The sequence below is a fragment of the Strongylocentrotus purpuratus genome, unplaced genomic scaffold, assembly GCF_000002235.5.
Source record: "Strongylocentrotus purpuratus isolate Spur 01 unplaced genomic scaffold, Spur_5.0 spur5_contig_816, whole genome shotgun sequence".
Taxonomy (NCBI): domain Eukaryota; kingdom Metazoa; phylum Echinodermata; class Echinoidea; order Camarodonta; family Strongylocentrotidae; genus Strongylocentrotus; species Strongylocentrotus purpuratus.
Window position 1 is genome coordinate 1,203,831 of NW_022145520.1, and position 27,301 is coordinate 1,231,131.

Genomic DNA, 27,301 nt, shown 5'->3' on the forward strand with positions numbered 1-27,301 from the left:
GGTCTATACCTTTCACATGCCTATCTACCAAGCGTCTATACCAACAATGCAATACCTGAAGTATAAAACAATACATTTTGCTGGCCTCTAATTTTGTTTTAACAGCACCCCATTAAACAGACGCTTCTGTTTCTCCTTTTTAATGCAAAAAAAAAAACAAGGAAAAAAGAGAAAAACATAAAAGAAAAGAAAGAGGAACAAAAAGAGAAAAAACAACAGTAACAACAAAGAGAAGGGAAAAAAGAGCGAAACCAAAAAATATGAAAGAAAAGCAAAACAAAACTTAACAAGTAATGGTAAAAAAAAAAAAACAACAACAAGAAAAACCGGCAACTCCAAATGATGCTGGATGTCCCTTTTTATAGCACTTCATTTATTTGCTCCAATGCGATAAGTTTGCTGAATCCTGTCATATAAATTGAAGCTGCGAACTGCATGCTTTTAACAGGCCAGAATCCATCCACTCTGTGTTATTATCATAAGTCGAAAACTTACGAATCAATATCGGATTAATTTCCTTTTAAAACGCCATTTTAATCCACACACGGAGATATCCTTTACGTGTTAAAACTGGCAAATGACATGTACACATGTAAGTGTAGCGGTTCTAGAGGGGGCTTGGGGCCTTAAAGATACTATGTCCCTTTTGCAGCCAACATCAAATTCTGTAGAATTTTGCAGGAATTACGAATATATCATGTATGTCCTATCTGTGAAATTTAAACGTTAGCAGTGTCCTAATATTCAAATTATGCAAGGAAACCCGTTTACTTGCTAGACTTCACTGTCAAACACTATTGAGTGACTGACTGGATTGTTTTCTTCTTTGGTAATAAAATACATAAAATGAGCTGTAAAGGGTACAATGAGCATTTTGTCTACATCAATAACCCACTTGTTGTAATGGCCAATATTAAACTAATTGAATCTTTGCGCAGCATAAAAGGTACGACCATCCGGTACAATGGTCTGAAAATCAGACTATTACTTACTGGCTCTATAGCTCTTAAGTCGATTCGACAACTAATAGTCGTTATTTTCCCACTTCAGTAAAGACATTTTCAAGCCCCCCCCCCTTTTTTTTTTAAAGGGAAGTTCTGAAAGTTCTATTATCTTTCAAATGCTGTTGGAATTTAATTTTTTCATTTTTGTCATAGTACCTTTAAGACCTACCCCCATTTCTTCACCTAAATATTTTTTTCTTTTTGTTTACTATAAATGAATTTGAGCATAGCACAAAATAAATGCAAGTACTCCTAGGCCCCCAAATCCCCCCCCCCCAAAAAAAAAACCTCCCAATTATTATTCTAGAATCGCGCCTGTTGTATGTAACATTTTAAATGCAATAGCGAAATTAAAAATGCAAAGTCAAATGTTGAATGGAAGTGTGATTACCTCTCACGTCAGAAGATAATGTTTCAAAACATGGCAGGACTATAAAGTGTCCGATCTGCATCATTACAGCGCTCAACGGACACATTAAAGTCTTCCCTAAATTAGTGACTCGTGTCTTGAAAAAACGGAAAGAAATATAAAAGATGAGAAGATACGTCCCAGCAAATTTGAGAGTTATACCTGTGAATTTCAAATGATCGGAATTGATGCAAGCATGTTGTGAGGTTAATGTTCGTGGCGTATTGTTGAACGCCAATGTTTTATTAGAAGATTTTATGATTGATTGAAATCTTATCATTTTTGTATAAATTAAGAGGCAAAATAAGTTTGTAGTTTCAAATGAGAAGGAAAAAAATATCAAATGAGGAGCTGCATAAGAGCAAAATGCAGAGTTTTTGTGAATTCCAAATGGTTAAAAATAATGCAGGATTACTGCGAGGCAATGTACACGGCGATTTGTTGAACGCCAAAGTTTCATCATAAAAGTTGATCAAGAGATGCAGGCCTGGCCTGAAGACAATTTCCTAACTTTGTACGTATATTGTTCTGGAAAGTAATGAAACTGATAGCAATGAACCATCAATAGAGAGTTTTCATGGCCTACAGATAAAGATTTCTTATTATGCCATTCTATTATTTCGTTCTTTTTATGTATGTATAAAAGATGCGGGCATCTAAATTTCCAAACAAACTCTGTTGGTGGTGAACCATAAATACAGTTTTATGACTTTCACATAATGACTTCGTGGTATTCATTCCATCATCTAACTATAAAATCTTCCCTTTTTTACATCAAACATTCATTACTCAGGAAGTCATCAAACCCGCTCAATTTTGTATCGTATCATTATCGGTTTATCACAGCAGATGTCGTTAAATTTTATTGATAAGCCTTTTGACATTTATTTCGTAAATAATCTTTTTTTTTAATGTGGGTCGTGTTAGTTGTTTGTTAAATCTGAATTAGATTTTGCTTCAAAGAGAAATTTGACTTCTGGAAAAGAAAAAAAAAAGGAAGAATTTACGACTTTTGTTCTTCTCATTCTTTTTACGTCAGTTTGGAGAATACCAACCTCTCCCGAAAAAACATTGCTGTTCAAATGCCCTCATATGGCATTCGAAAATTTGGGCCTAACCAGCATGTGTGCTTAGTTCCATATAGCTATTATTGAGTGCAGAGAGCATCTATCTTTAACAAGATTAAGTCCAAAAAAATATTTCCAAACCTTACAGTACACTACGATTCTTATCTGTAATCAACCTTTCCCCAATTCCTTCCAGAAGTTTCTTTCAGTGTCATAAAATAACCAGTACTCAAATTTATCTTTGATATTTTTTCCTCGAAGTAGCACTTTATAAAGACATCTCGAGCATTTAATCTTTAAAAAGAACGAGGAGCAAAATTAGCGATATTTATTAACACTTTTTTTTCTTATTTTCTACTCAAAGAAAAATGCAAAACTTGGGAGAAAACTACTCTAAAAGAAATTGTAAAATCAGAAAAGCTGAATGGTAAAAATTTAAACTAAATCGGACAAAAAATAAGAAGGTTATAAATTTTGGAAGTCGTTATCACTATACGTATGGGAACTTCAATTTGGCAAAAATCAGTAAAGTCGGTGTGAGACGTACAATGTAGTGCAGGACAACTTTGAAATGTTTTCCACCGTTTCAAATTTTATTCATTCAGTCATTGTTACATTGTTAGAAATATTCAGGTATAATTTATAAGTATTTATAAGTTTGTTGTTGGAATAAAAAAAAAAATGATTGAACACATTGACATTTCATATGACTCACTTTAGAAGTGCCGACATTTTTACTTGAACAACTTTTCTCTCTCCGCACACTTTCCAGAGTAAAATCTAACACATGCAAACAAATTAATCAAATAAATGAAATTTTTGAAAAAGATTACAATCTTTGAGAAATATAAAAGAGATATTACATGTACATTGGTCAAACAATTTCGCTACAATCCTTGGTTTTGTTAAAGGACCGTCAAACAGGTCTCGCTTGCCATCCTACAAATAGCATCAGAAGGATGCACAATCATCACTTTTTCTTACAAAAAAATATTATATAATGGAGCCTCAAAATATAACTGAGATGTGAAGTATAAAATGTTAGCTCTATCAAAAACTAAGTAATTCCTAAAATACCCAAAGAAAAGCACATTATCAAACTCAGTGGTTTATCAGCGGTTCAGTTAGTGGAATTATATATATTGTGATGACAATTTATTTGGGCGGGGCATACACGCAAAGATGCACATTTACTAAATCTTCTGTAATTAGCTTTCAGATAAAAATATCTTCAAGAAGCCCATAACATCAGAATATAGAGCAATTTGCAACATTTGTTTACATTATACAAAGTCAGCATATCACTGAAACTGAATAGAATTACAGAACATGTAATAACTGCACTACTTAACAGATAAAAACAAAATAGCTTTGTATATTAACATATAATCTACTGTTGAGTAATACTTTCAGTCAATAATGAAATAATATACTATTTTTAATATCAAATCCACATATTTAAATTCTGTTCTTTCTAAATGAAAATTAAACCACTATCACGATATAGTATAAATGTATATAATATATATGAACATATTTGCTCCTCAATTTAAATACACACGGCACAGATATGTTCAAATCTTTTATAGAAAAAATTTACTACTGAGAATAATCTGATTAGAAAATGAATTTTATCTCACAAGAAATTGTAAAGCTGACTCGTATAAATAAGCAAGGCATTTGACAATTTAGGATAATAGAATTGACATTCATAACTATTTATCATTTACAAAATACATACTGTATACATGACAGAGATTATGTACATCATTCGTCACAACAATAAATAGAACACATGAGATTACATTCTTATTCTCAGTAATGACAACTATATAAAAATATACTCGATTCACGTACTTGCAGTGCAGAAACTCTTATTGCAAAGAAGGTCACAATTTGAAGAACAGGAAAACACTGGCCTACTACTTTACTTGTACCGTGATGTAACATATTACTAGTTTCTTGTTTGGTTAGCACATGAATGGTTTACTGGTGCAGCATATTCACTTTATCCATGACTATGTTTATACACCTATCTTTAGAAATCTGGCCATCTGATTGGTCGAAATGGGAGTTGTGATTTTAGCCATTCCCGTAAAGAAACGAACAATGCCAGTAATGGTGAATAGTTCATGAGTGAGATTCCCTAAAGATTCTGGGTACCAGGAAAATAGTAAAATTTTGATGAGATCCCATTGGTTTACGTGTTAAAACTTACTTTGTGCGAGCACGGATACCATACAGTGCTTTTTGTCTGTGATTTCCAAATTATTGTAACACTCAGTCATCTTTCCAGCAAAGATTTACAGACAGTGTCTCAGATTTTCTGTGATGTTTTAACCAGTATTTACTTAAGAAAAGGATAAGGTAAAAATTCTTACATATTTTTGTGTGAATTCGGTATATAAAAGATATAAAGACTGCTTTAAAAGCAGGCTATACTACTTTAGCCAGAAGGGATTAGACCGCCCAGCGAGCCAGCGAGGTCACTGTGACAGGTGGCTATCTCATTAACTCAGCTCTCATTTAACATAAGAAAAAGAGGATCATAGGGGAGAAACAGGCACCGATTTGGGAAGTTTTCTATATAGAGGGAGCAAGTAGCTACAAGTAGGACAGTGTCCCTTTAATATTCGAAGCATAGCTGCTTCTATACTGGCTCTCGGGGACGTAACATCCTGATTTGTTCATGGCTAGCACTGCGAAACTAACGTACGCACAGTGAATTCCAGCAACTCGCATGTAGTCTGTGTAGACGGTATCAGACCAATATGCTTCAGTATTTTTTAAAGTCTTTAAGGTAGCCATGTCTTGAAATTTGATATTAACGATACAGGAACATCTGCACCTTGACACTTGCATGCAAAATGGTTGACGCACGTTGGAGTACCGATGCATGCAAACAAGGGATGTAGTTGGGAAGTGTTTGTAGAGATGCATGGTATATGAAAAATGAGTGCCAGATTTTTAAAATCTTCAAAAAGTTGTCATGATATGATCTTCGAGCCACTTTCCTGAACAATTTGTGAACTGTAGTTTAGTTAAAGTGACTCTGTAACATTGCCTCAAATTATGAAACAAAATCCTGGATTAAGCTCATGCCGCAATCATAGCTATAAACCGTTAGGTCAGTCAGGAATCCCATGACTTTTACAAGCCGATCGCCTGTCTGATTATCAAGATATTTATGGTTGGAAATCGAAATTTCAATTTTTTCATTTACTAACGGTTTTTATAACACTACAGTCTTGGGGGAAATGAGTATGGTAAAACCGGTCACTCAAAGATTTTTACTTTTTACAGGCACTTCAGGTGCAATTTTTATTAAGGTCTTCAATATTACACCATATCACGGACACTGATAACACGTAGGGCCATTCATCTCAGATTAAACATTGTTAAACTATGCCTTTTAGACACACCTCTTTGGTACCATTCTACACATAATTGTTTTTTCCCCATAAAAAAATAACCAACACATTACACAAGAATATAAACTACATGCTATGATATAATTTATCAAAGATAATCTTGAGTTCCAACGACGATGGGATATAAACAATTATCACATACTCAAAGGAAAGTGTCATTGATCTAATCATTGCAACGTTAGAAGATATCTATGCAAATTAAAAATGTCTATCCCTTATAATTATCTTCCTCTACCTCATATACATAAAATACTGTGTTAAATACATTCCTACCACCATTTCATATAACAGCCATATATCAAAAAAACTAAAATTACCTTTTTCCAAAATATACAAATGATATAAAAATAATGAAAAACAATCAACAACAACATGATGGAGAATCACACAGAATTGATGCTTACATTGAATATCTTTCATGTCAATTGTGCTTCAGCTATTTCCACATCATTGAAGTGTGTTGTCCATGAACCACTAGCAGAACTCGTAAAGTTTCTGGTTTTAATAACATGATGGAGAATCACACAGAGTTGATGCTTACGTTGAATATCTTATCGTGGGGACTTGAGGTATGTCCGACAGGGGGCCAGGAGGGGTCGTTGGTCAAGTCGGCTTCTACCAGCTTGTAGCGGTTCTTGGGCCCCTTTTTGCATCGCAGTGGGCGAATGACACGTTTGAGGGCCGGTAGGTCAACCACACAAGTCTGAATAACGGGAGAAAATAAACAAAATAGTCATGAAACAACGTTTGCAGGAAAAACAATCTCTTGACATTCCAATTTCACCATAAAAAGCTGGGTTATTGATGGTCTCTAGGCCAGAGAGGGGGCAGATTCTGCCCTCTCTCCCTCTTCTCCCTCTCTCCACCTTCTTTTCTCTGCCTCTTCTCCCTCTCTCCTCCTTCCTTTCTCTGCCTCATCCCTTTCTCTCTCCGTTTTTCTCTGCCTCTTCTCCCTCCCTCCTCGTTCTTTTCTCTCCCTCTTCTCCCTCTCTCTCTCTCTCTCTCTCTGACGTATCTCTCTTCCTCTTCTTCATTTTTTAATTTCCCCAAGCTCTCCAACGAACCATTAAGATGAATTGATAAAAATAATAGGCCAGATTTCATAATGTGGAATCAATTTTAACGATAATCTACATAACAGTATTAATCTGTAGACTAAAATAAGTGTATAAGGGTATCTACATGTATTGCCTGATTACTGAAACTAAAGACACGTGTATAATATACTCATTAAAGTTTAAAACATCCTTTAAGAATTTGACCCTTTGACACTTTCCCTCTCACCCCCCTCCCCTTCTCTCTCTCTCTCTCTCTCTCTCTCTGTTTCTCTCCATCCCTTTCCTTAACTCCATTATAAAGCAAACAGGATATTAAACGGCACAAATATTTGACAGTAAACTTACTCACTCGCTCCTTCCTTCCCTCCCTCCCTCCCCCCCCCCCCCCTCATTCCTTCCCTCCCTTGACCCTACCTCCGCTGATCCTCCCTCCCTCCTCCCCTCCTCCCCTCCCTTCCTCCCTCCTTCCCTCCTCCCCTCCCGCCTTTACTCCCTCCCTCCTTTCCCCACTCATTCCCTCCCTCCATCCTTCTTTCTTTCCTCTCTCCCTCCTCCTTCCCTCCCTCCCTTCCTCCCTCCCTCCTTCCCCCCCTCCCTCCCTCCCTCCCTCCCCCCCCCCTCCCTCCCTCCCTCCCTCCCTCCCTCCCTCCCTCCCTCCCTCCCCCCCTCCCTCCCTCCCTCCCCCCCCCTCCCTCCCCCCCCTCCCTCCCTCCCCCCTCCCTCCCTCCCCCCTCCCTCCCTCCCTCCCTCCCTCCCCCCCTCCCTCCCTCCCCCCCTCCCTCCCCCCTCCCTCCCTCCCTCCCTCCCTCCCTCCCTCCCCCCTCCCTCCCCCCTCCCTCCCTCCCTCCCTCCCTCCCCCCTCCCTCCCTCCCCCCTCCTCCCTCCCTCCCTCCCTCCCTCCCTCCCTCCCTCCCTCCCTCCCTCCCTCCCTCCCCCCCTCCGTCCCCCTCCCTCCCCCCCTCCGTCCCCCTCATCTCTCTCTCTCATTTCCTCACCTCCATAATAAAGGCAAACAGAGCATTGACGAGCACCAGAGCTGCAATGATGAGGGTAAACTGAAGGCTGACGGGAGCAATCTGCTTCAACTCAAGGAAGTTTGTGAAGATCGACCATTCAACTGGTAAGAACAGCATCACCACAGTCGTGAATACTAGGACGACGAGCGCGATCAGGAACAGGACTGTCGATAAAGAGATAAATGGACATGAATTAAAGACATACTCTCCCCTGTTTCCATGTGTATTACATGTACGTCTTGTGTAACATACATGTACACTGGAGTTCTTGACAATACTATCACAATTTTTCGGGTGATTTTCAAATTTTGAAAAAACGGACCCATTTTTAATGGTATTTTTGTTAAAAGTGGGAACCCATATTTAGGGATTTTTTGTGAAAAAACGACCCATTAGAGCGACACACTCCGTATGTCCTGATATATGAGTACCCCCCCCCCCCCCCCCCCCATCCTGGCTATAATCATTCACGTTTTATACAGGATTATAGAAATACATTCTCAGCTGCTTTCATCGATGATAGAAAATAATTTTTTGCTCACTGTTAGTCCATATTGGAAGACGATAGGGCTTTCCCAAACAAATCGATTTATACAGCATCTTTTCAAAAAGATATATGTCCTCTAGCCTATAATCATTCACGTTTTATGAAGGATTGTAGAGATATTCTCAGCTGCTTTCATCAATGATAGTATAGGTGTCATGGTCGAGTGGATATGTCACTGGACTGTCAATCCCAAGGTCTGTGGTTCGAGTCCCGCCGCGGCACTAATGTCCTTTGGCGAGACATTGATTTATATTTACCACACTCAACCCAGGTGATGTAAATGGGTACCTGGCAGGAATTAATTCCTTGAAATGCTAGAGCGCCGTAATGGCAGCCGTGCTAAAGCCAGGGATATAATCGGGAGCGCCAGGAGTGTCAAATCTGACAGACAAGATTATCATTATTAATAATTTTTTGCTCACCGTTGGTCCAGATTGGAAGACGATAAGGCTTTCCCTTGGAAAAGGCCGCTGCCAGCGTGATGTACTGGAACGACGAGATGAGGAATATCACAGAGTTCTCGTAACACAGGATGTTGTCATCCGGGTCATGACTGGGCGTCAGGGGTGTAAACCTACAAATGAAACAGCGTAAATTTGTCAAATTATTATGTTGATCACTGTACATACAGTATTACAGTCAAATTTGTGTACAGCGACCGCCAAAGGGAAACACAAAAAGTAGTCTTTGAAGACAGGTTTCTTTAGTACATGCTTCAATAAGAAACCATTTTGAAGGGAAACAAAAGATGTGCCTGTTGTAGACAGGTGGTCTTTGTAGACAGGTGGTCACTAAAGCAGGTTTGATTGTACTCACCATGGCTGTGTGAGGAGGAGAAAGTATCCCGTCGTCTGTACCGCTGCCACCACCAGTATCTCAGATAAGATTGAGACGAGGATGGTGGGGTTGGTGATGCTCCCAGGGGGACGTTGCTTCACAAGCTTGGGGTACGCTTCATTTCTTCCCACTAAAAAAAAAGAAATGTTTATTTATTATTTGCTTAATGATTTTGTTTGGCGCCTGAAGATATAAAAACGACCCCCTCCCCCCTCACTTGTGTCACAAGTTTCAAATATGCTCCCCCACCCCCTAACCTGAAAAATAGAGTTATTAGAATATTATTTACAGGTGACCAATCACAAACAAATTATTACTTTGTTTATTGTCTGAAGATATCCCCCCCCCCCAAAAAAAAAAAAAAAAAAAAAAAAAAAAAATGAACCACAATTTTGGAATATGCCTCATTCCTTCTCACTGAAAAATAGTAATGTTACAATATCATTTAGGCATGTCCAATCACAAAAATAAAGATTTCAATATATCGTCTGATGACCACAAAAATCACCCCCGCCAAAAAGAAAATTCAAAAAAAAAAAAATTTAAAAATGAATAAATAAATAAATAAATATACTTTTTTTCAATGAGACATTCAAATTATTAAACCCACCTTTCTGCCTCTAGGATATGAACAATAACCTAACTAACTTTCAAAAGTCAATTAAGAGGTTTGGAATCTGTGTTCATTGTTAGGTTTGTTTTGGCAAATACATGTATCTGTCTTCTCTATCGGACCAACCTTCACAATGAACCAATTTCTAATTCAGGACAAAATAGATGGCTCAGTGGTAGAGAAGTGATCTCTTGACTGGGAGGTTATGGGTTCAAAACCAAGTCAATATACAAGCACCCTATGGTATCAAAGGCATGAATCCTCATTACCACCTCCCTCAGAGAGGACTTAAATCTGTTCATAACCTCCTTCCTTACTTGAAAGCATAAATGCACTTTATTAACAGTCAATTATAACAAACCAGTCAACCAACCGTCAAACTAAAGGCAGAAACCTGAGTATATAGAGACTGTTCAAGGTTGACAAGAAAAGCGGTCTTTATAGGTAGGTGGTCTTTATTTACACGTTCCTTTAGTACAGGTTTCAATAAGAACCCATTTTCAAGGGAAATGAAAACTGTGGTATTTATGGACAGGTAGTCTTTCTATACAACCAAATTTTGCGTTTTCCTAACGGTTTTCATAACACTGCAGTCTATTGGGAAAAACACATATGGTAAAACTGGTCACTAAAAGATTATTTTTTGAGGCACTTATTGATCATTTTGAAGCGCAATTTTTTTGGGGCTTCCATATTACACCATATCACAGACACTGATAAGGTAGGGCCATGCATCTCAGATTTAACATTGTTAAACGATGCCTTTAACAGCATAAATGCACTTTCTTACCAGTCAGTTATAACATACAAACCAACCAACTATTCAACTAAATATGAAAGACCCTGTAAAAAAAAACTTACTGAGGACAGCGACTGTGGTGGTTATGACTAGATCCACGTACAAGAACTGCCAGTCACCAAGGTTGGAATCAATCTGAGAAGATAAAAGCAGTCAAAATTGCTTGATAAATATTAATTGAAATCCATATTACAGTTAAGAGATGGATTCTATGGAAGATACATTATGACAAATACAGAGTAAAATACACATGTGATATACATTCATGCTTCTGGGAGTATCATATCAATACAAAAAAGAGATGTAATGCATAAAATATAAAAGGGTATATAGAGAGAGAATGAGAGAGAGGGGAAAGAAAATGAGAAAGGGGAAAGAGAGGATTGGGAAATAGAAAGAGAGAGGGGAGAGAGAGAGGGAGAGAAAGAGAAAGGAAAGAAAGAGAGAGGGGTGGAGAAAAAGAGAGAGGGAAAGAAAAGGAAAAAGAGGAAAGAGAGGAGAGAAAGGAAGAGAAAGAGAAAGGAAAGAAAGAGAGAGGGGTGGAGAAAAAGAGAGAGAGAGGGGAAAGAAAAGGAGAAAGAGGAAAGAGAGGATGACAGGGAAAGAGAAAGAGAGAGGAGGAGAAAGGGAGGGAGGGAAAAGAAAAGGAGAAAGAGAAAGGAAGAAAGAGGAAAGAGAATGAGAGACAGAGAGAGACAGAGACAGAATAAGATAGGGAGAGGTGAGAGTGAGTAAGAGATAGAGAGAGAGAAGCAATGTAAATACATGACTGGAAGCGTGCTCTACACATCAATAATGTGCAAACAATCAAAAGCCCTCGTTGACATATATACAAACATTGCACTATTGCAAACCTTTTTATTCCTGAGCTGCACTGAGCTCTAGCTCTGGGAAGGTGCAAATTACCCAAGCCCCTTTGACATACACATGCTTGTCATATTGCTATTTCTTAGCTGTGCTCTACCCTCAAATATGGGCAGATAACATAAGTCCTCTTTGACATATACACAAATATTAGTATACTGTTAAAGTGACTCGGTAAATGACTCGGTGACTCGGTTGATGAAAAAACTGTAATTTTTGTATGAAATGTTACTAAAAATGATATTCCTTTCACTGAACTTACCCTCTAAGATGCAAAAAATCTTGAAAAAATTATCAAACCACAAAGATATTTATGGTTTTCTTTGAAGGCATCAATGTGCAGTAACAGTAAATTCTCCCAACCATTTTTGAATTTTTCCCAACCGTTTTTCCATGAAAATAAGACATAAGACAGGCTTTACAAATTTTTCAACACAATAAATGTCTGGAATGGTATAGAGCCAATTCATTGCTTTGTGACAATTCACCTTAAATGTAATTATATTTGTAATAATATAGTTGGGAGAATTAAGGAATCGATCAGATCAGTTTTTCCCAATTGTTATCATTAATAATGGTGTGTTTTCACTCACGCTTTCAAATTATCTTTAATTATACATCTAACATTGAAGTCACTACCTTAGCATCCTTTTCTCGCATCTGAACAATGTTACCAAGTCCCTTTAATGACATTTTCACACATGTAGCTGTCATTCAAGTATTACCTGAAAATGGCAATAAATCAGTCACATTGCTGCAAGGCCCTACTTATCTTGAAGTACTTAAAAGTACCCAAATCCACTTTGGTTTCTCATGATTTTAGTAGATGAACAGCAAGATAAAATAATGACAAAATTCTTAAGAGCTGTCAAACTTGCTCCTTTTAGAGTGGCATCTTAAGCATACCTGAAATGAGGGATTATTAAAATCACCTCCTTGCCTCCCAAATCACTATTTACTTTTCCATGTTCTGTAATCTATGGAAAGCCTGTACATAGTGACGTTTACGTCTACAGCGTTTCATGACTTGTGCATACATAGAATGGATGAACATTTATAAGTGTATTTCATCACTGCGGCGAGGGTTGCATTGTTAATATTTCACTTTATAATTTGCAATTTTTGCGATGTCATCGCAACAAAATCAAACACAAATGCACTGCTGCTTAACCTGTCTAAGCATAAATGTAGAAGATCGTAATTCTAGTTGCAATAAGATGGTTTTCATAACTCACCCAGTAGAGCAACATGACTGACGTGAACTGAATGACGCTGTAGAGAGCCATGTACTTAAAAACACCAAAGGATGTCATCAGAGCTGCTCTTCCCTCTCTGCAGACGAAATAGATAATGAAAGAAGAAAATGAAAATTTCACACAAAAACATTTGTTAATATAAATATCTTCAAGCCCTATAATCCTGAGGCATTAATCTATAAGTACCACTCTTGAGGAGTGGGAGGAGGGGAGGAGGAGGAAGGGAAGGAGGAGGAGGAGGAAGATGAGGAGGAGGAGGAGGAGGCAGGGAGGAGAAGGGAGGAGGAGGATGAGGAGGGACAGGAGAGGAAAGAGGGGAGGAGGAGAGAGAGGAGGAGGAGAAGGAGGAGGAGTAGGAGGAGGGGAGGAGGTGGAGGTGGAGGAGGGGGAGTACGAGGAGGAGGGGGAGTACGAGGAGGAGTAGGAGGAGGAGGGGATGAGGAGGGACAGGAGAGGAAAGAGGGGAGGAGGAGGGGAGGAGGAGGGGGATGAGGAGGAGGGGGAGTAAGAGGAGTAAGAGGAGGGGGAGTAGGAGGAGGAGGAGGAGGAGGAGTAGGAGGAGGAGGGGGATGAGGAGGGACAGGAGAGGAAAGAGGGGAGGAGGAGGGGGAGGAGGAGGAGGGGGGAGGAGGAGGAGGAGGAGGAGGAGGAGGAGGAGTAGGAGGAGGAGGGGATGAGGAGGGACAGGAGAGGAAAGAGGGGAGGAGGAGGGCGAGGAGGAGGAGGGGGAGTAAGAGGAATAAGAGGGGGAGGAGTAGGAGGAGGAGGAGGAGGAGGAGGAGTAGGAGGAGGAGGGGGATGAGGAGGGACAGGAGAGGAAAGAGGGGAGGAGGGGGAGGAGGAGGGGGGAGGAGGAGGAGGAGGAGGAGGAGGAGGAATAGGAGGAATAGGAGGAGGAGGAGGAGGAGGAGGAGGAGGAGGAGGAGGAGGAGGAGAGGAAAGAGGGGAGGAGGAGAGAGAGTAGGAGAAGGAGGAGAGGTATGAGGAGGAGGAGGGGGAGTAAGAGGAGGAGGAGGAGGAGGAGTAGGAGGAGAAGATGGAGGAGGAGGAGGAGGAGGAGGAAGGGAGGAGAAGGGAGAGTAGGAGGGGGAGGAGTAGGAGGAGGAGTAGGAGGAGGAGGAGTAGGAGGAGGAGGGGGAGGAGGAGGAGGAGGAGGAGGAGGAGGAAGAGTAGGAGGAGTAGGAGGAGGAGTAGGAGGAGGAGGAGGGGGAGGAGGGGGAGGAGGAGGGACAGGAGAGGAAAAAGGGGAGAAGGAGGGGGAGGAGGAGGGGAGGAGGGGGAGGAGGAGGGGAGGAGGAAGAGTAGGAGGAGGAGGAGGAGGAGGAGGAGGAGGGGGAGGAGGAGGAGGAGGGGGAGGAGGAGGAGGAGGGGGAGGAGGAGTAGGAGGAGGAGTAGGAGGAGGAGGGGGAGGGGGAGGAGGAGGAGGGGACAAGAGGGAGGAGGAGGGGGACAAGAGGGACGAGGAGGGGGAGGAGGGGGAGGAGGGGGAGGAGGGGAGGAGATGGTGGCGGAGAAGGAGGAGGAGGAGGAGGAGGGGAAGGGAGGAGGAAGCCTCTGAGAGAGATATCCCAGCATGGCCATTTACATCATCATCATCATCATCAACATTGTCGTTTACAACCTCTACTCCATACCTGATGACGTTAGGCACACACGATATATCAGGCACCATCGAGGTGAATGGGGACGCAACAGAAGCTTCTGCCTCTGAGAGGGATATTCCTGCATGGGCCATCTTCAGCGCTCCACAATCGTTGGCTCCATCACCACACATCCCAACACAGTACCTGTACAATTAAACACAGCAGTCAAATCAGTACAAATCAAATCGAATCAACTCAATTCATTTTATTAAACCTCCAGCAAATAAAAATCTGTATACAAATCATGCATGTATGAAAATTATTGATACAATGTAAATGGTCAAGGTGCCCCTAAATGCCAAGGCTTGATTAATGGGGGCCCAATACATAAAGAAATATACATACAATAAACATGAGATAAAAAAAAACATACAGGTAAAGGGAAATAGGAAAACGTAGGGTGGAACGATGAAATTACATGTTTATTTGGCATAGGTATCAATCAATCCAACTTTAATTTAAATGTAGAAATTCTGTGCCATGAAAATGTTGGATTCTTGGTTGATATTGCTCATCTAGTTGCCTTTAAGAAACTGCACAAATTTTGTGTTGTGTAATATGAATTAATTTTACTTCAAATGTAAATCAGTGTTTAAAATTGGTTAAATGACTAGCACAAAGTGCCACTCCTGAAATACAGAGGATTTGATGTGTTTATCCAACTGGAAAACAAAATAATAGCTACATGTATTCTCTGTTTCAAGGCCATAGGGGTGTCGACTCTATATTAAAGGCATCGTTTAATAATGTGAAATCTGAGATGCATGGCCCTACGTGTTATCAGTGTCTGTGATATGGTGTAATATTGATTGAAGGCCTAAAAAATTGCACTTCACAATGATCATGAGCTAACAACCTTGTCTCTCAAAACTGAAAGTATTTAGTTGCTTATAAATGCTCTTTCAATGCCTTTAAAGGGATTGAAGAGAATCAAATACTTACCCCAAACTTTGCAAGGCTTCCACAAGTTGTGTCTTTTGATCCGGTGACATGCGAGCATAAACTGTTCCCCTCTGGACAATCTATGTAGCAAAAGCAAATTAAAAATGTGTATGAGATAATAAATGATATGTCAGGCATACCCTTTGAATACAACTGTAAATGTGTTATATTATTTGAACAAATATTACTGTCTATTAAAACCTAACTCCATTCATATCATTAGATACTTTGATAATAATATTGACATTTTAATAAAAATCATATATCAAAATATTGGGTGTTCAATTCTACATTCTTAAATTCTGAGAGTTAATTTCTGGCTCAATTCTACATTCTGAAATTCTGACATTTAATTTCCGGCTCATATGAAATATTCATGAAGGCGAACTACAACTTAGACCTGGTTTCATTTTGTCCACTCATTCATGGAGCTAAAAGTGTCCACATCTTTATTTCAGACAATTCATATAATTCTAAAACACTATGATTTCATAGCCATTTCACGACGATTTATGTTTATATGCAACTTAGTATAGAATGATGGTATCTTTTTAAAGGATGAAGAGGTGGTATAAAATTGAAATCCAACTACCACATACATCTGTGAATCTTGATGTACACCCCCTCTTTCTTACTTTTTTTTCTCTCTCTCTCTCTCTTTTCCCTTTTACCAATATTTTTTTCCTCCATATTTGTATTATTATGTATCCATTGAGTGCAGTCATGCTATCAAGCTTTGTTTACTTTGTCAACCCTCCTGTTTGATGTTTTGATTAGTTACAGCCAGCCTTACTTTATTCTACATATACTCTTTTGTCATGTGTAAAATTTGCAATGATTTTTTAAATTTTGTTTGTTATATATTTGTAAAACTGCAAAAGAAAAAGAAAATCAAACAGAAATAAATAAATCATATCAAATCAAATCAAATTAAATAGGGAACCCACCTTGTCCATGAGGTCTGGGAAATGGCTCTTGAGAACAGCAAACGATTTGCCAGCGACCGCAAAGTGATACTTCTCATGCTCTAGGCTGACTGCGATGTCTTCTTGGTAAGACTGAAAGTGAAATAAAGCAGGAAAGAGATGAAATTCAAAGTTAAAAGTTAAAAAAAAATCAAGATTTTTTAGGACTGCAACTTAAAGACTTGGAAAATTCCCTTGGTCAATATATACAGGTTAGTCTACATCTCCTTTGCATGGTGGTCCTACGTTTCTCCAGTGGCAATAGACCAGTTCACGGTTAGCACATTACTGCAATGACCCCGAATATCCACAGATCTTCAAAACATGAAGAGGTCCCACTTTGTACATTTTGAAATAATCACTCCTACAGCGATGGAGGTGCTACATAAATAGCCTTTGTTTCCCCTTTTCAAAGAATACTTCCACCTGTGTATCATGGAGTGCATAATTGAATAATGATTACATAACTTTCATGAGCACGTTTCCAGTATTTCGTCTCCGTGTATTTCACAATTTGTTCTGCAATGACCTTTATCTGCTCATGCGCAGACTGCAACCGTGAACTGGCTTATTGATCTGGCATTCATTTCCTCAGAGTTATAGGGTTAGGGTTATGATTAAGCTTTAGGTTAGGTTTAGGTTTAGCGATCCTGTTAAGAGTCAGGGATATTTTTGTGTCGGGGGGTCAAAGTTAAAAATTCAGTTAGGGTAGGAAATTATTGCAGAGCACTAGACCAGTTTACTTACTAACATTTTCAAATTTCATGCATACTTTTTAAACAAAGGTTGTTCTTGACAACGATTAAGTTCATTCAGTAATAACAGGTTAATGGAATATTATAAACTCCTCACTAAGCCCCCAGGAAAGAAACATCCATAAATTTAAATATGTTAGTGAACTGGTCCATTGTCGCAGGAAAAAGTGCCATACAACCTCTTTCCACTTACTTCTGAATTGGATGAAAGGCACTCTGAGTTCCTATCGGGCATGGTGTCGTAGCTCCACTCGATTCGGGCAGGCAGGTCAGCTTGGGGAGGATGAGCATTGATGACGATGACCTTTGACCTACGACCTACCATCCCACAATCCCTTGCCACGCTGATAGCGGTCAGCATGTTGTCACCTTTATCGGGAAATGACAAGGAAGCAAAGTTTGGTCAATTCCACATGTCTTCATTTGATGGGTGAAATTGACTATTTATTGGCAAACAAGTTGGAATACATATGCAGGGTGAGTCATTGCACGAATGAAAGAAAAAAAAACGGCAAAAGTTGAACAAATTTTTTTTCGTCTTTGTGTATGGACTATCAAACAAGGTGGCATGGTGTAAAGGAAAATATATTGGAAATACAAATTTGTGTTTAATAATGTACATAATAAGTATTTTATAATACACAAACAAATGTAAGTTTTTAAAAAAAGTTCAGTAATATATTTGATATGCTTATACTTTATCATTTCATGCAATTGAGCCCTAGGGCTGCCATGTTGAATTCAATTAATTCTTTAAAAAAAAAATTGAAAAAATGAAAACTGGATATATGAAGTGAATATTCATCATTGTATGATAACCAGGGGTGATAGTGAGCACTGAAAAAAAAAGGCTTTTTTTTTTTCCCCTCAACCAAGCCCCCCTTGAGTAAAAAAAAAAAGAAAAAGAATTCAGGGGGGGGGGGGAATGCCATCAAACAACATTCCCCCTTTTTAAGTAAGAAAATCGGGGAAAATAGGGAAAAAGTAGGAAAGAACAGAGAAAATAAGAGAAAAACTATGGAAAAAGGGATAAAATCGGGAAGAAAAAGAAGAAAAAAAATCGGTAAAAAAAAAAAATTGGGGAAGAAAAAATATTTAAATCTGGTAATTTTCAGGCCTGGATTACCTACCAGTAACCATGACGGTGCGTATATTAGCATCGTTGAGTTGTTTGATGATTTCCGTGGTGACGGGTTTGAGGGCATTCTGCATGATGAGGAGGCCTAAGAACGTCAGATTACATTCAACCTCCGCTCTAAAAACACACAAAGGAAAGAAAAAAAATTGCAATTGAATTCCTTATACAGTCAAACCTGTCTATAAAGACTGCCCAAGGGAACCACGAAAAGTGGCCTTTGTAGACAGGTGGTCTTTGTAGACAGGCTCCATTAGTACATGTTTCGATGAGAAACCATTTTCAAGGGAAACAACAAATGTGGCCTTTGTAGACAGGTGGTCTTTGAAGACAGGTGGTCACTAAAGCAGGTTTGACTGTACAATCAAACCTGCTTCAGTGACCACCTGTACGGAAAGAGGATCTGTCTATAAAGACCACATATTTTGTTTCCATTGGATATGGTTTCTCATTAAAACCTGTACTAAAGGAACCTGTACTTAAAGACCGCCTGCCTATAAAAAATATGTTTTATGTCTCCCTTGAACGGTCAAGGGAGAAAGCTTTTGTATGTTGATTTTATACATACTAGCTATACACAATTGTTTGTATGTTTTACATTTTCTAGGTAACTGGTCCCTTTTCCATCTCCCCACAAAACCTCATCTCCATGTTATAGTTCAAAGGTCCAAGTTGAGGATTGAGAAGTGAGGATTACCTCTGTATTTTCTGAGAATGATGCCAGGAGAAATTGGGATCCATCTGTCTCCAAGCGAGGGCCAGTACCCTGAAGCCCTGCTGGGTATAGTTCTGCAACACTTCCTGGAAATCATCTGGTACTGCAAGGAGGAAAAAATAAATATTCATAGCAAGAGACACAACTGACCCTGAGGAATGTTTCACAAACACCAATATCGACCTTAAGATAACTTTTTCCAAATATTCCTTAGTTCAGAGGTTCTTATTTTCCAAAAATTAAATCGGGCTTTGTAATTCAAAAAAAGGAATAAGGTTTATAATTCTGAAAATGACGTCGAACTATGTATTGTTTTTCAGAATCGCAAACCGTCAGAATAACGAAAATTATATCATTTACGGAATTACGAACCTTTAGAATAAATACCCTATTTCAATTTTTATTAGAGCATTCGGTATGTCTGCTTGAAACCAAAGCTGCAAATCTTATACGGAGTCAACAGTGCAAATGCGAACAATATTAGCTGCACAAAAGAAATGAAGTTTTTTGTTTTTTTATTCAAAAATAGAGGGAGATATGGTCCAGCATACATGTTTTTGGATCTGATAATGAAGCAATCATTTCTGGGGCTCCTTTCACATATACATCCATGTGTTTGGCTCCCATCGTCCTGGTGATCACACACATTCTCTGCAGGCTGGATGTGAACGGAAACTGCCGCACTACCCCGATCTCAAACTCCTCCTGCGGAAAACAGGCACGTAAGAAAATAAATAAATCTTGGTACACAAAATAAAACTTCTAACAAAAAACAAATTAGATGCTGCTTATAAGTATTGGCTTGAATGGTGATGTAGATATACAGTAGGCTTGCGGTTGCACCATATGAGAGAGGGGCGAGGATTACCGACAGTCCTTTCCAAGTCTCCCCAATCCTCCCCCCCCCCCTCTCTCACATGGTGCAACTGCAAGCCTACTGTATAAAATACAAATTGTCATGTAATACAGACGATGATGACATATTACTATGATGGTAAGGTGACACCTTTGAATTATCTTACATAAAGTGCAGAAAGAAGGAAAAATCTATGAACAACGTCTGATAAAGACTGGTACATTTATCTCCAGCATAGTAATAATGTATCTCACATCTCACTTGTAAATTACCACTATGATCACTTTCATTTAATACTACATTATCAATGTTGATTTATACTTTGGATGTACAGAGTGTTTGGAATGTATCCTGACTGAATGAACAAATGAATGAATGAATGAATGAATGAACAAATGAATTAATGAATGAATGAACAGATTAATGAATGAATGAACAAATGAATTAATGAATGAATGAACAGATTAATGAATGAATAAACAAATGAATGAATGAATGAACGAATGATTGAATGAATGAACAAATGAATGAATAAATGAATGAACAAATGATTGAATGAATGAACAAATGAATGAATGAATGAACAAATGAATGAATGAATGAATGAACAGATGAATGAATGAATAAACAAATGAATGAATGAATGAACAAATGAATGAATGGATGAAAGAGTAAATGAGGGAGTGAACAAATGAATGAAAGAAAGAACGAATGAATAAATGAACAAAGGAATGAATGAATGAACAAATGAATGAATGAATGAGAAAGTGAATGAATGAGTGAATGAATGAATGAATGAATGTAAGATTGCATGATTAATCTCACCTCTCCTTCTGCACTTGCTGCATACAATGTATCATTGGTCTTGGGTTTGACAACAGTTGGTATGAGGCTGTCAAATCGACTGGTATCAGGACCAGGTTCTTCCAGTTCCTAATGTAATTGTATAAGAAATAACACAAACATAAGTCTTTACATTTGACAGAAGTACAAGTAAAAAAGATTAAAATGTTATTGTGTTTCATGTTGATTTCTATACCATGAGATGCAACATGCTAATTTTTTTACTTTGCTTTCACTATATCTACACAACACAGCCATAGGTTTCACATGAAAATTCTCTTACACTGTATATTATTTCTCAAGGTTAGAATTAGGGTGAAGTTTAGGACAAGGGTAATTGTATGGATTGGGCTAAGGCTAGGGTTAACCGTACAGTTGGATCCAGTATCTAAATTTTTAATTTTGCCTTGGGTGAGAAATTGACCACAGAGGAATCTTCACTGTATCATGTGCCATACCATAAGAGGTGTTGTGGTGGATACATCGCCAGACTGTCGATCACAAGGTCCGCGGTCAGAGTCCTGCTGCGGCACTAATGTCCTTTGGCAAGACATTGATCTACATTTGCCACTCTCCACCCCGGTGTTAAATGGGTACCCGGTAGGATGCGAAAGCCAATGTGGTATGCTTAGCAATTTGAGCCTAGTAGCTCTAGTTGGAATGCTCCCCAGGGAGTGGAGAAAGTGCATACATTGTGTGTGGGCAAGCCAGAATCCGATGACCGGGGTAATATTGTAAAGCGCTTAGAAACTCGGAAATTCCCGACGTATTAAGCGCTACATAAGCAAAAATATTATTATTATTATTATTATACCATCAATAACTCACCCAATCAGTAGCCTCAAACATCTTGAGATCCAACGGGTCTCCGACCAGCTCCCCATCTATCCTGGTCAGGGAATGGCAGGTGGCCATCGCGGCTAGGAATGGCCCTCTAGGAAGGGTGCTGGCTGCCTGGACTACCGGCTGGAAGATACGGTCCAGGAGGGGTACCACGCCCCAAAGGTCCAGGGAATCTTCTGTCAGAGTCCCAGTCTAGAATTATAATAATAATAAAAAATAATAGGTATTTATATAGCGCTGTGTCTATCTAGACAATTCTATTCCGAGGCGCACAAGAGAATGAGAGAGTTTCGATGAGTGTCATAGTGCCAAACACAAGTGTTGTTAAAAAAGAAAGGTCTCTAAGGAAGTTATGATTCTCAAATTAAATGGTAAATTATTCCAAAGAGAAGGTGCTGCAGATGAAAAGGCCCTTTCACCACAGGCTACTTGCGTCTTGGGGATCATAAGAAGATGCTGGTGTGATGATCTAGCTGGTGTATATTAGGCATAACAAGGTTTACATAAGAATGAAGACGCATCAACAATGTGTAAGAGGAAATGTATTTTTTTTGTTTTGTATAAGCTGTACACAGGCCCACCAGGAAGGGTGGAGGCTAATTGCACTACGGTCCGGTCCACGAGGGGTACAATGTCCCCCAGGTCCAAGAAATCTTCAGTTTAGTCTACAATTTATGGAGATGAATTAACAATCTCTATAAAGCCCTCCAATTAATTTTAAAGTTGCCATCTTTTTTGTATAGAGTTGCAATCAATATCAAGCTACATGTACAAAGTTACAACTGGCAGGGCATTTCACAAAACTTTTCATCAGTGACAAATGACAATTTGTGTTATAAGCTACTGAAATCCTTGCTTCTGATTGGTTATCAGCAGATTTGTCACTGATATTTGTCATTTGTCATTGAAAAAAGGCTTTGTGAAATGGGTCACTGATTCTACTCAATCACATCTCCTTACGAGAAGAAGTGAAATACCTTAACAGATGCATCACCATAACTCAAAAAATACATAGAACCCACTGAAAATGGTTATTTTTACGCAATATGCATTCCCAATGGATATTATTCCCACCTATCTTGGGATTAGCAATTAACCCATTGTCTACAGGACAGGTCAGCTCCTGAATAAAGTCTATGGGACTGAGAAACTTTAGAAGTTAAAGCACCACTGCACTACTTATAGCTACTTGTGCCCTCTATATGGCAAACAATGCCTAATCGGTGCTTGTTGGTCCCCCATGATTCCCTTTTTCATATGTTAATTGAGAGATAATTTGATGAGATAACCACCTGTCAGTGACCTTGCAGGGAGGTATAATTCCCCCTGGCCAAACTAGTGTAGACAGGCTTTAACAGGTTATTCATATTAAGCACTAACCTTGTCAAAGCAGACAAGTTTGAGTTTTCCACAAATGTTGATCCTCTGCGGACTGATGCAGAACACCTTTCCCTTCTTCAGCCTCTGCTGAGCGTAGACCGTCCCTACCGTCATGGCGGCTGGCAGCGAAGGGGGCACGGCCACCGTGATGATGTCCAGAGCTTTGTAGACAATGTCCGATATCCTGGCCTTTAAAAAAAGAGAGGCAAACCAAAAATCATCAGGGTCATCTTGCTACTTGCACTTGCTACTCTCCACCTAGGTGTTAAACGGGTACCCGGTAGGATGTGACCCTCATTGTTGGTCAAACAGTTTTTGAGTGTCAAGTAATGCCTGACTGGAATGCTCCCCAGGGAGTGGAGATTGTACACACATTGTGTGCGGGCAAGTATTGAATCCAATGACCGGGGTTATAGTGTATCTGTAAAGTGCTTAGAGACATTTGCATTAAGCGCTATATAAAAGCGAATGTTATTATTATTATTATTATCATTCAACTGGGAAATTTAACAATATCATTGCATGAATCAAGAACCTGATTTTTTTATTAACAAGTTTTTTAAATAGAAATTCATATTCATTATGCGCAAAGTGATATTCATTTTCATTGCCACTTATCCATACAGGTACAGATACGCTTTATCCAGTGTGCGATACCCTTCATGTCAAAGGTAGGGTACATGAATTTTGAATAAACCATTATCGAAGAATGAAAACGCTCACAAATTATTGTTCACCTCTCCCCATGCAGAACTCAACCTTCTCTTTAAAGCTACAACACAAATGTCAAAAATGATTTATACTTACACCTTTCATTACTAAAACCACCACAGAGTATATGATTCCAATTGAAGCTACAGAGAAAGAAACATGAAAGAAAGAAAGAAAGATCCAATCACAGATTAAATGAGACTTACTGCTGGGGTTTTCCTCACATTGTGCATACTAAAATCGTATTTCAAGTGAAAACTAATTACATTGGATATTTTATCTTGGTATCTCTAATAGCGAAGCGATAGTGAATTTTCACATAACTAAAACAGATCAGGCCATTCCAGAATTATCTTTCACCTATTAAAGATAAACTTTAGTACTGGTAATGCGATTGCATTGTGAAAGAAAAGGTGTGGAAAGGATCAGAAACAGTTGATCATGTAGCATGTAAGTATTGGTGAGCACTGCAAGGTTCTGGAGTCATCAAAATCATAATAAATTTGACCGAGTCTTGGTAAAGTAACAAGCACTCACATAGAAAGCTATATATGGGACAACACACATGGTGTCGGGGCTAGTACTACCTTGATTTCCTTGTCTTTCTATGCTCATTACTCAGCCAGTATACATTTTCTTCCAAAATTGTTTGGCACATGTCATTTATTTGTAATCTTGAACATTCAGTGTAAGTTTCGTTTGATTCTGTGAGAATTATTATTTTTCTTTTACCATTACTGGAGTTTATCTTTAAGGATATAATGTACACGGACAGGTATCTAATAAACAAAGCAGTTATGCATGGCTACGGATCGGTCAGTTGCATTCCTTGATTTAAAAGCTGCATGAAAAACACCTTATGAGTTTGGCACACTGTCATCTCAACATTACATGTAATTTGGTTTTGTTTAAAAGTCATTACACATTGTTTGTTTTAGTGAGCCATTTAGTGAGCCAAATCTTTCAAAGCAAAAGTTAGGAACTCCTCTAGAAATATAGTCTATTTTGTATAACTTTTATATACAATATTTCAGAAAAAAGAGAGGAATATCGGGTTAAAAACAGACGCTTGAAGATCAAAAGATAGATCCTTCCTCAAAAATAGAAATGGTTGGCACCTATGATCATCTACCATGTGTAAATTAAATCTGTATAAATGTATCATGTACGTATTTCATCTTTTGCACAAGCTGCGCCTTGAGGGTTTGACTGTCAAGTGGATTTGGCGCCTTATAAATCTTATTTATTATTATTATTATTAATATTAGAAGACGATGAGTGCCAAACACAGCTAGCCAAAGATGAATACTGAGCTAAAATACTTACCCAATATTGCAAGGATCCCAATGAACTTCATAGAATCAGAGTACAACTTGAATCCAACTGGTTTAGGGAACAGGATCGACCTGACCAGGTCACCCTTCATTGTAGAAAACCCTGATTGAAAAAAAAAAAAAAAAAAAACACATGCATGTAATAAATATTTTAATATATTTATTAGACTTTAATATATTTGAATCATTTTTGTTTAAGTTGGAGGGAGTTCTTAGTGAACAAAACAGATATCTCTATAAATGTTACATGCTGCCATTTTTATGCCTTCCACTTTACAGGGATTGGGTAACTATGTCTCAGATTCTGACCGTAATCCTGGATTTAGCTCATGCTGCAATCATAATATAAACCTTCAGGTCAGCCAAGAATCCCATGACATTTACAAGCCAATCGCCCGTCTGATTAACCAAGATATTTATGATTGGAATTCGAAAGTTCAAAAAACGTTTTCCCAATGTTTTTTTTTATAATACTACAGTCTATTGGGGAAAATGAGTATGGTAAAACCAGTCACTCAAAGATTTTTACTTTTTTGAGGCACTTCTTGATCATTTTGAAGCGCAATTTTTTTAGGGCTTCAATATTACACCATATCACAGACACTAATAACACGTAGGGCCATGCATCTCAGATTTGGCATTGTTAAAGTCCACCACTTCAAATAGTCATATACTAACTTACAATCAATAGAGTGACAGAGAGTTTAGCTTCTGTACTGCTAAGCGTGAGTAAAGTAGAAGCTAATAAGAGTATGATATATATGTATAAAGTTTTTAATTGAAGAGCGAGTTTGGACAAAATCATTTGAATTAGATCAATTACCATGACCTATCTAATTTGCATAAATAATTGTCAGCGTTGAAGACAAAAAAAACATAATTGCCATTTTTATCAAACATAATGTCTTCATTTCACAGCATGAGATAAATTAGCAAGATACAAACAAACAGCCAAATGCTCAATGAAGTCAACGGTTTCCAAACACCTTATGAATATTCATGAGCATCTAATTTAATATGCACAAACTGGTTTTCAGTCATTTTTGAATATTTTCTGGCATATTTGAGACACTTCTTTTACTCAAAATTGTATATCTGTTATCAATATTTAGTATAATAAGAAATGGATTGCATGAAATGGGATAAAAAGAAGAAATATTTCGCTTATTTCACTTGATTGATTTACTAACTGTGACCACAAGTATACTATTTTGGATACTGTCATTTTGCCATTCCCTAACCAAGTGTCAGTCCTTATCTTGGGGAAGCACGATCATTCAATGAACGTATAGTGAGGATGATTTTGCTAACACCAATTACAAACACATACGTCACCGCCTACAGCTTCGGCTGATGGGTTTGGTGCAATTTATGGAAAATTCCCATTCAGAAAAGATGGGAAAAGTTCAACTTGGAAAGTAAGACAATATATGAATGCCCGAAAGCACGGGACAAGGGATTCAAAAGATTTGAATCCAGTCTACTTTCGGAATTTCGGAATACACACCTGTGCGTACGACAACGGCCTTGACCTTCTCCGAGCCGTAGTACCTGGTCTGGATGACCTTTGTACCACAGAAGAGGGTGTGTCGTTTGTGATTCTCTGGGGAATAGTACTGTGGGGGTTCCCCCTCGGTAGAGGGAGGGCTGGGGAGGGGCGTTTTGGTCACTGGTACACTCTCTCCTGAAAAGAAAAAAACAATTACACGGAAATGAAGAAAGACTGATTTGGTAGGATAACATTTCAAGAGTCTCTTAAAGACACATTTCTTTGTTAAATTAGTACATTACATTACATTAGTACATTATGACATAGCAGACATTCTTTCTCTACTCCTCCCTCACGTCTGCTATTATCCCTTTTTTTTTTTTTCTGAGCGCAGAGGGACTCAATTTTTTTTTTGTGATATGCGCTATAATAATAATAATTATATTTGCTTATGTAGCGCCTGACACTTACCTTATCAGAAGTCTCTAAGCACTCTGCAATAGTGCAGCATAATTACCCTGGCTTTAGCAGAGCAGCTATAAAAGAATGGTTTATTATTAGTAGTAGTAGTGATCTCACCTGTCAGCATGCTCTCGTTGACGATGCAGTTTCCGCCGATGAGAGCAGCATCACAGCTCATTATACAACCATGGGGTGGGATGTAGATCAAATCACCAGGAACAACATCACCAGAATTTATCTCTTCTTCTGTTATTAAGAAAAAACAAAGATATTTCAACAGAGTTTTAGGTTCTGAAGCATAATGGGCCATGGCAACTTAGTATGTAA

General features: G+C 38.6%; 1 protein-coding gene and 1 non-coding gene across 6 annotated transcripts in view; one reads left to right on the plus strand and one right to left on the minus strand.

Annotated features, from left to right (window-relative positions):
• Positions 1–5,902: 5,902 nt before the first annotated feature.
• LOC115921668 (probable cation-transporting ATPase 13A3) overlaps positions 5,903–27,301 on the minus strand; it is a 42,409-nt gene continuing 21,010 nt past the window's right edge. For all 5 annotated transcript variants that reach the window (XM_030979474.1, XM_030979468.1, XM_030979497.1 and 2 more), the window contains 20 exons: positions 27,092–27,220; positions 26,531–26,707; positions 25,016–25,126; positions 23,786–23,832; positions 22,979–23,167; positions 21,584–21,790; positions 20,738–20,845; positions 19,608–19,761; positions 19,039–19,159; positions 18,337–18,461; positions 17,400–17,575; positions 16,434–16,544; positions 15,487–15,566; positions 14,536–14,688; positions 12,881–12,977; positions 10,844–10,916; positions 9,349–9,499; positions 8,955–9,106; positions 7,965–8,149; positions 5,903–6,614 (listed from right to left, as the gene is read on the minus strand). In XM_030979474.1, the coding sequence (XP_030835334.1) occupies positions 6,432–6,614; positions 7,965–8,149; positions 8,955–9,106; positions 9,349–9,499; positions 10,844–10,916; positions 12,881–12,977; positions 14,536–14,688; positions 15,487–15,566; positions 16,434–16,544; positions 17,400–17,575; positions 18,337–18,461; positions 19,039–19,159; positions 19,608–19,761; positions 20,738–20,845; positions 21,584–21,790; positions 22,979–23,167; positions 23,786–23,832; positions 25,016–25,126; positions 26,531–26,707; positions 27,092–27,220 (2,729 nt within the window). In that variant the 3' untranslated portion in view covers positions 5,903–6,431. The remainder of the gene's footprint in view (positions 6,615–7,964; positions 8,150–8,954; positions 9,107–9,348; positions 9,500–10,843; positions 10,917–12,880; positions 12,978–14,535; positions 14,689–15,486; positions 15,567–16,433; positions 16,545–17,399; positions 17,576–18,336; positions 18,462–19,038; positions 19,160–19,607; positions 19,762–20,737; positions 20,846–21,583; positions 21,791–22,978; positions 23,168–23,785; positions 23,833–25,015; positions 25,127–26,530; positions 26,708–27,091; positions 27,221–27,301) is intronic.
• On the plus strand, positions 26,271–26,402 carry LOC115921744. The gene has a single exon (XR_004063090.1). It is a non-coding gene; the product is annotated as a U4atac minor spliceosomal RNA (small nuclear RNA).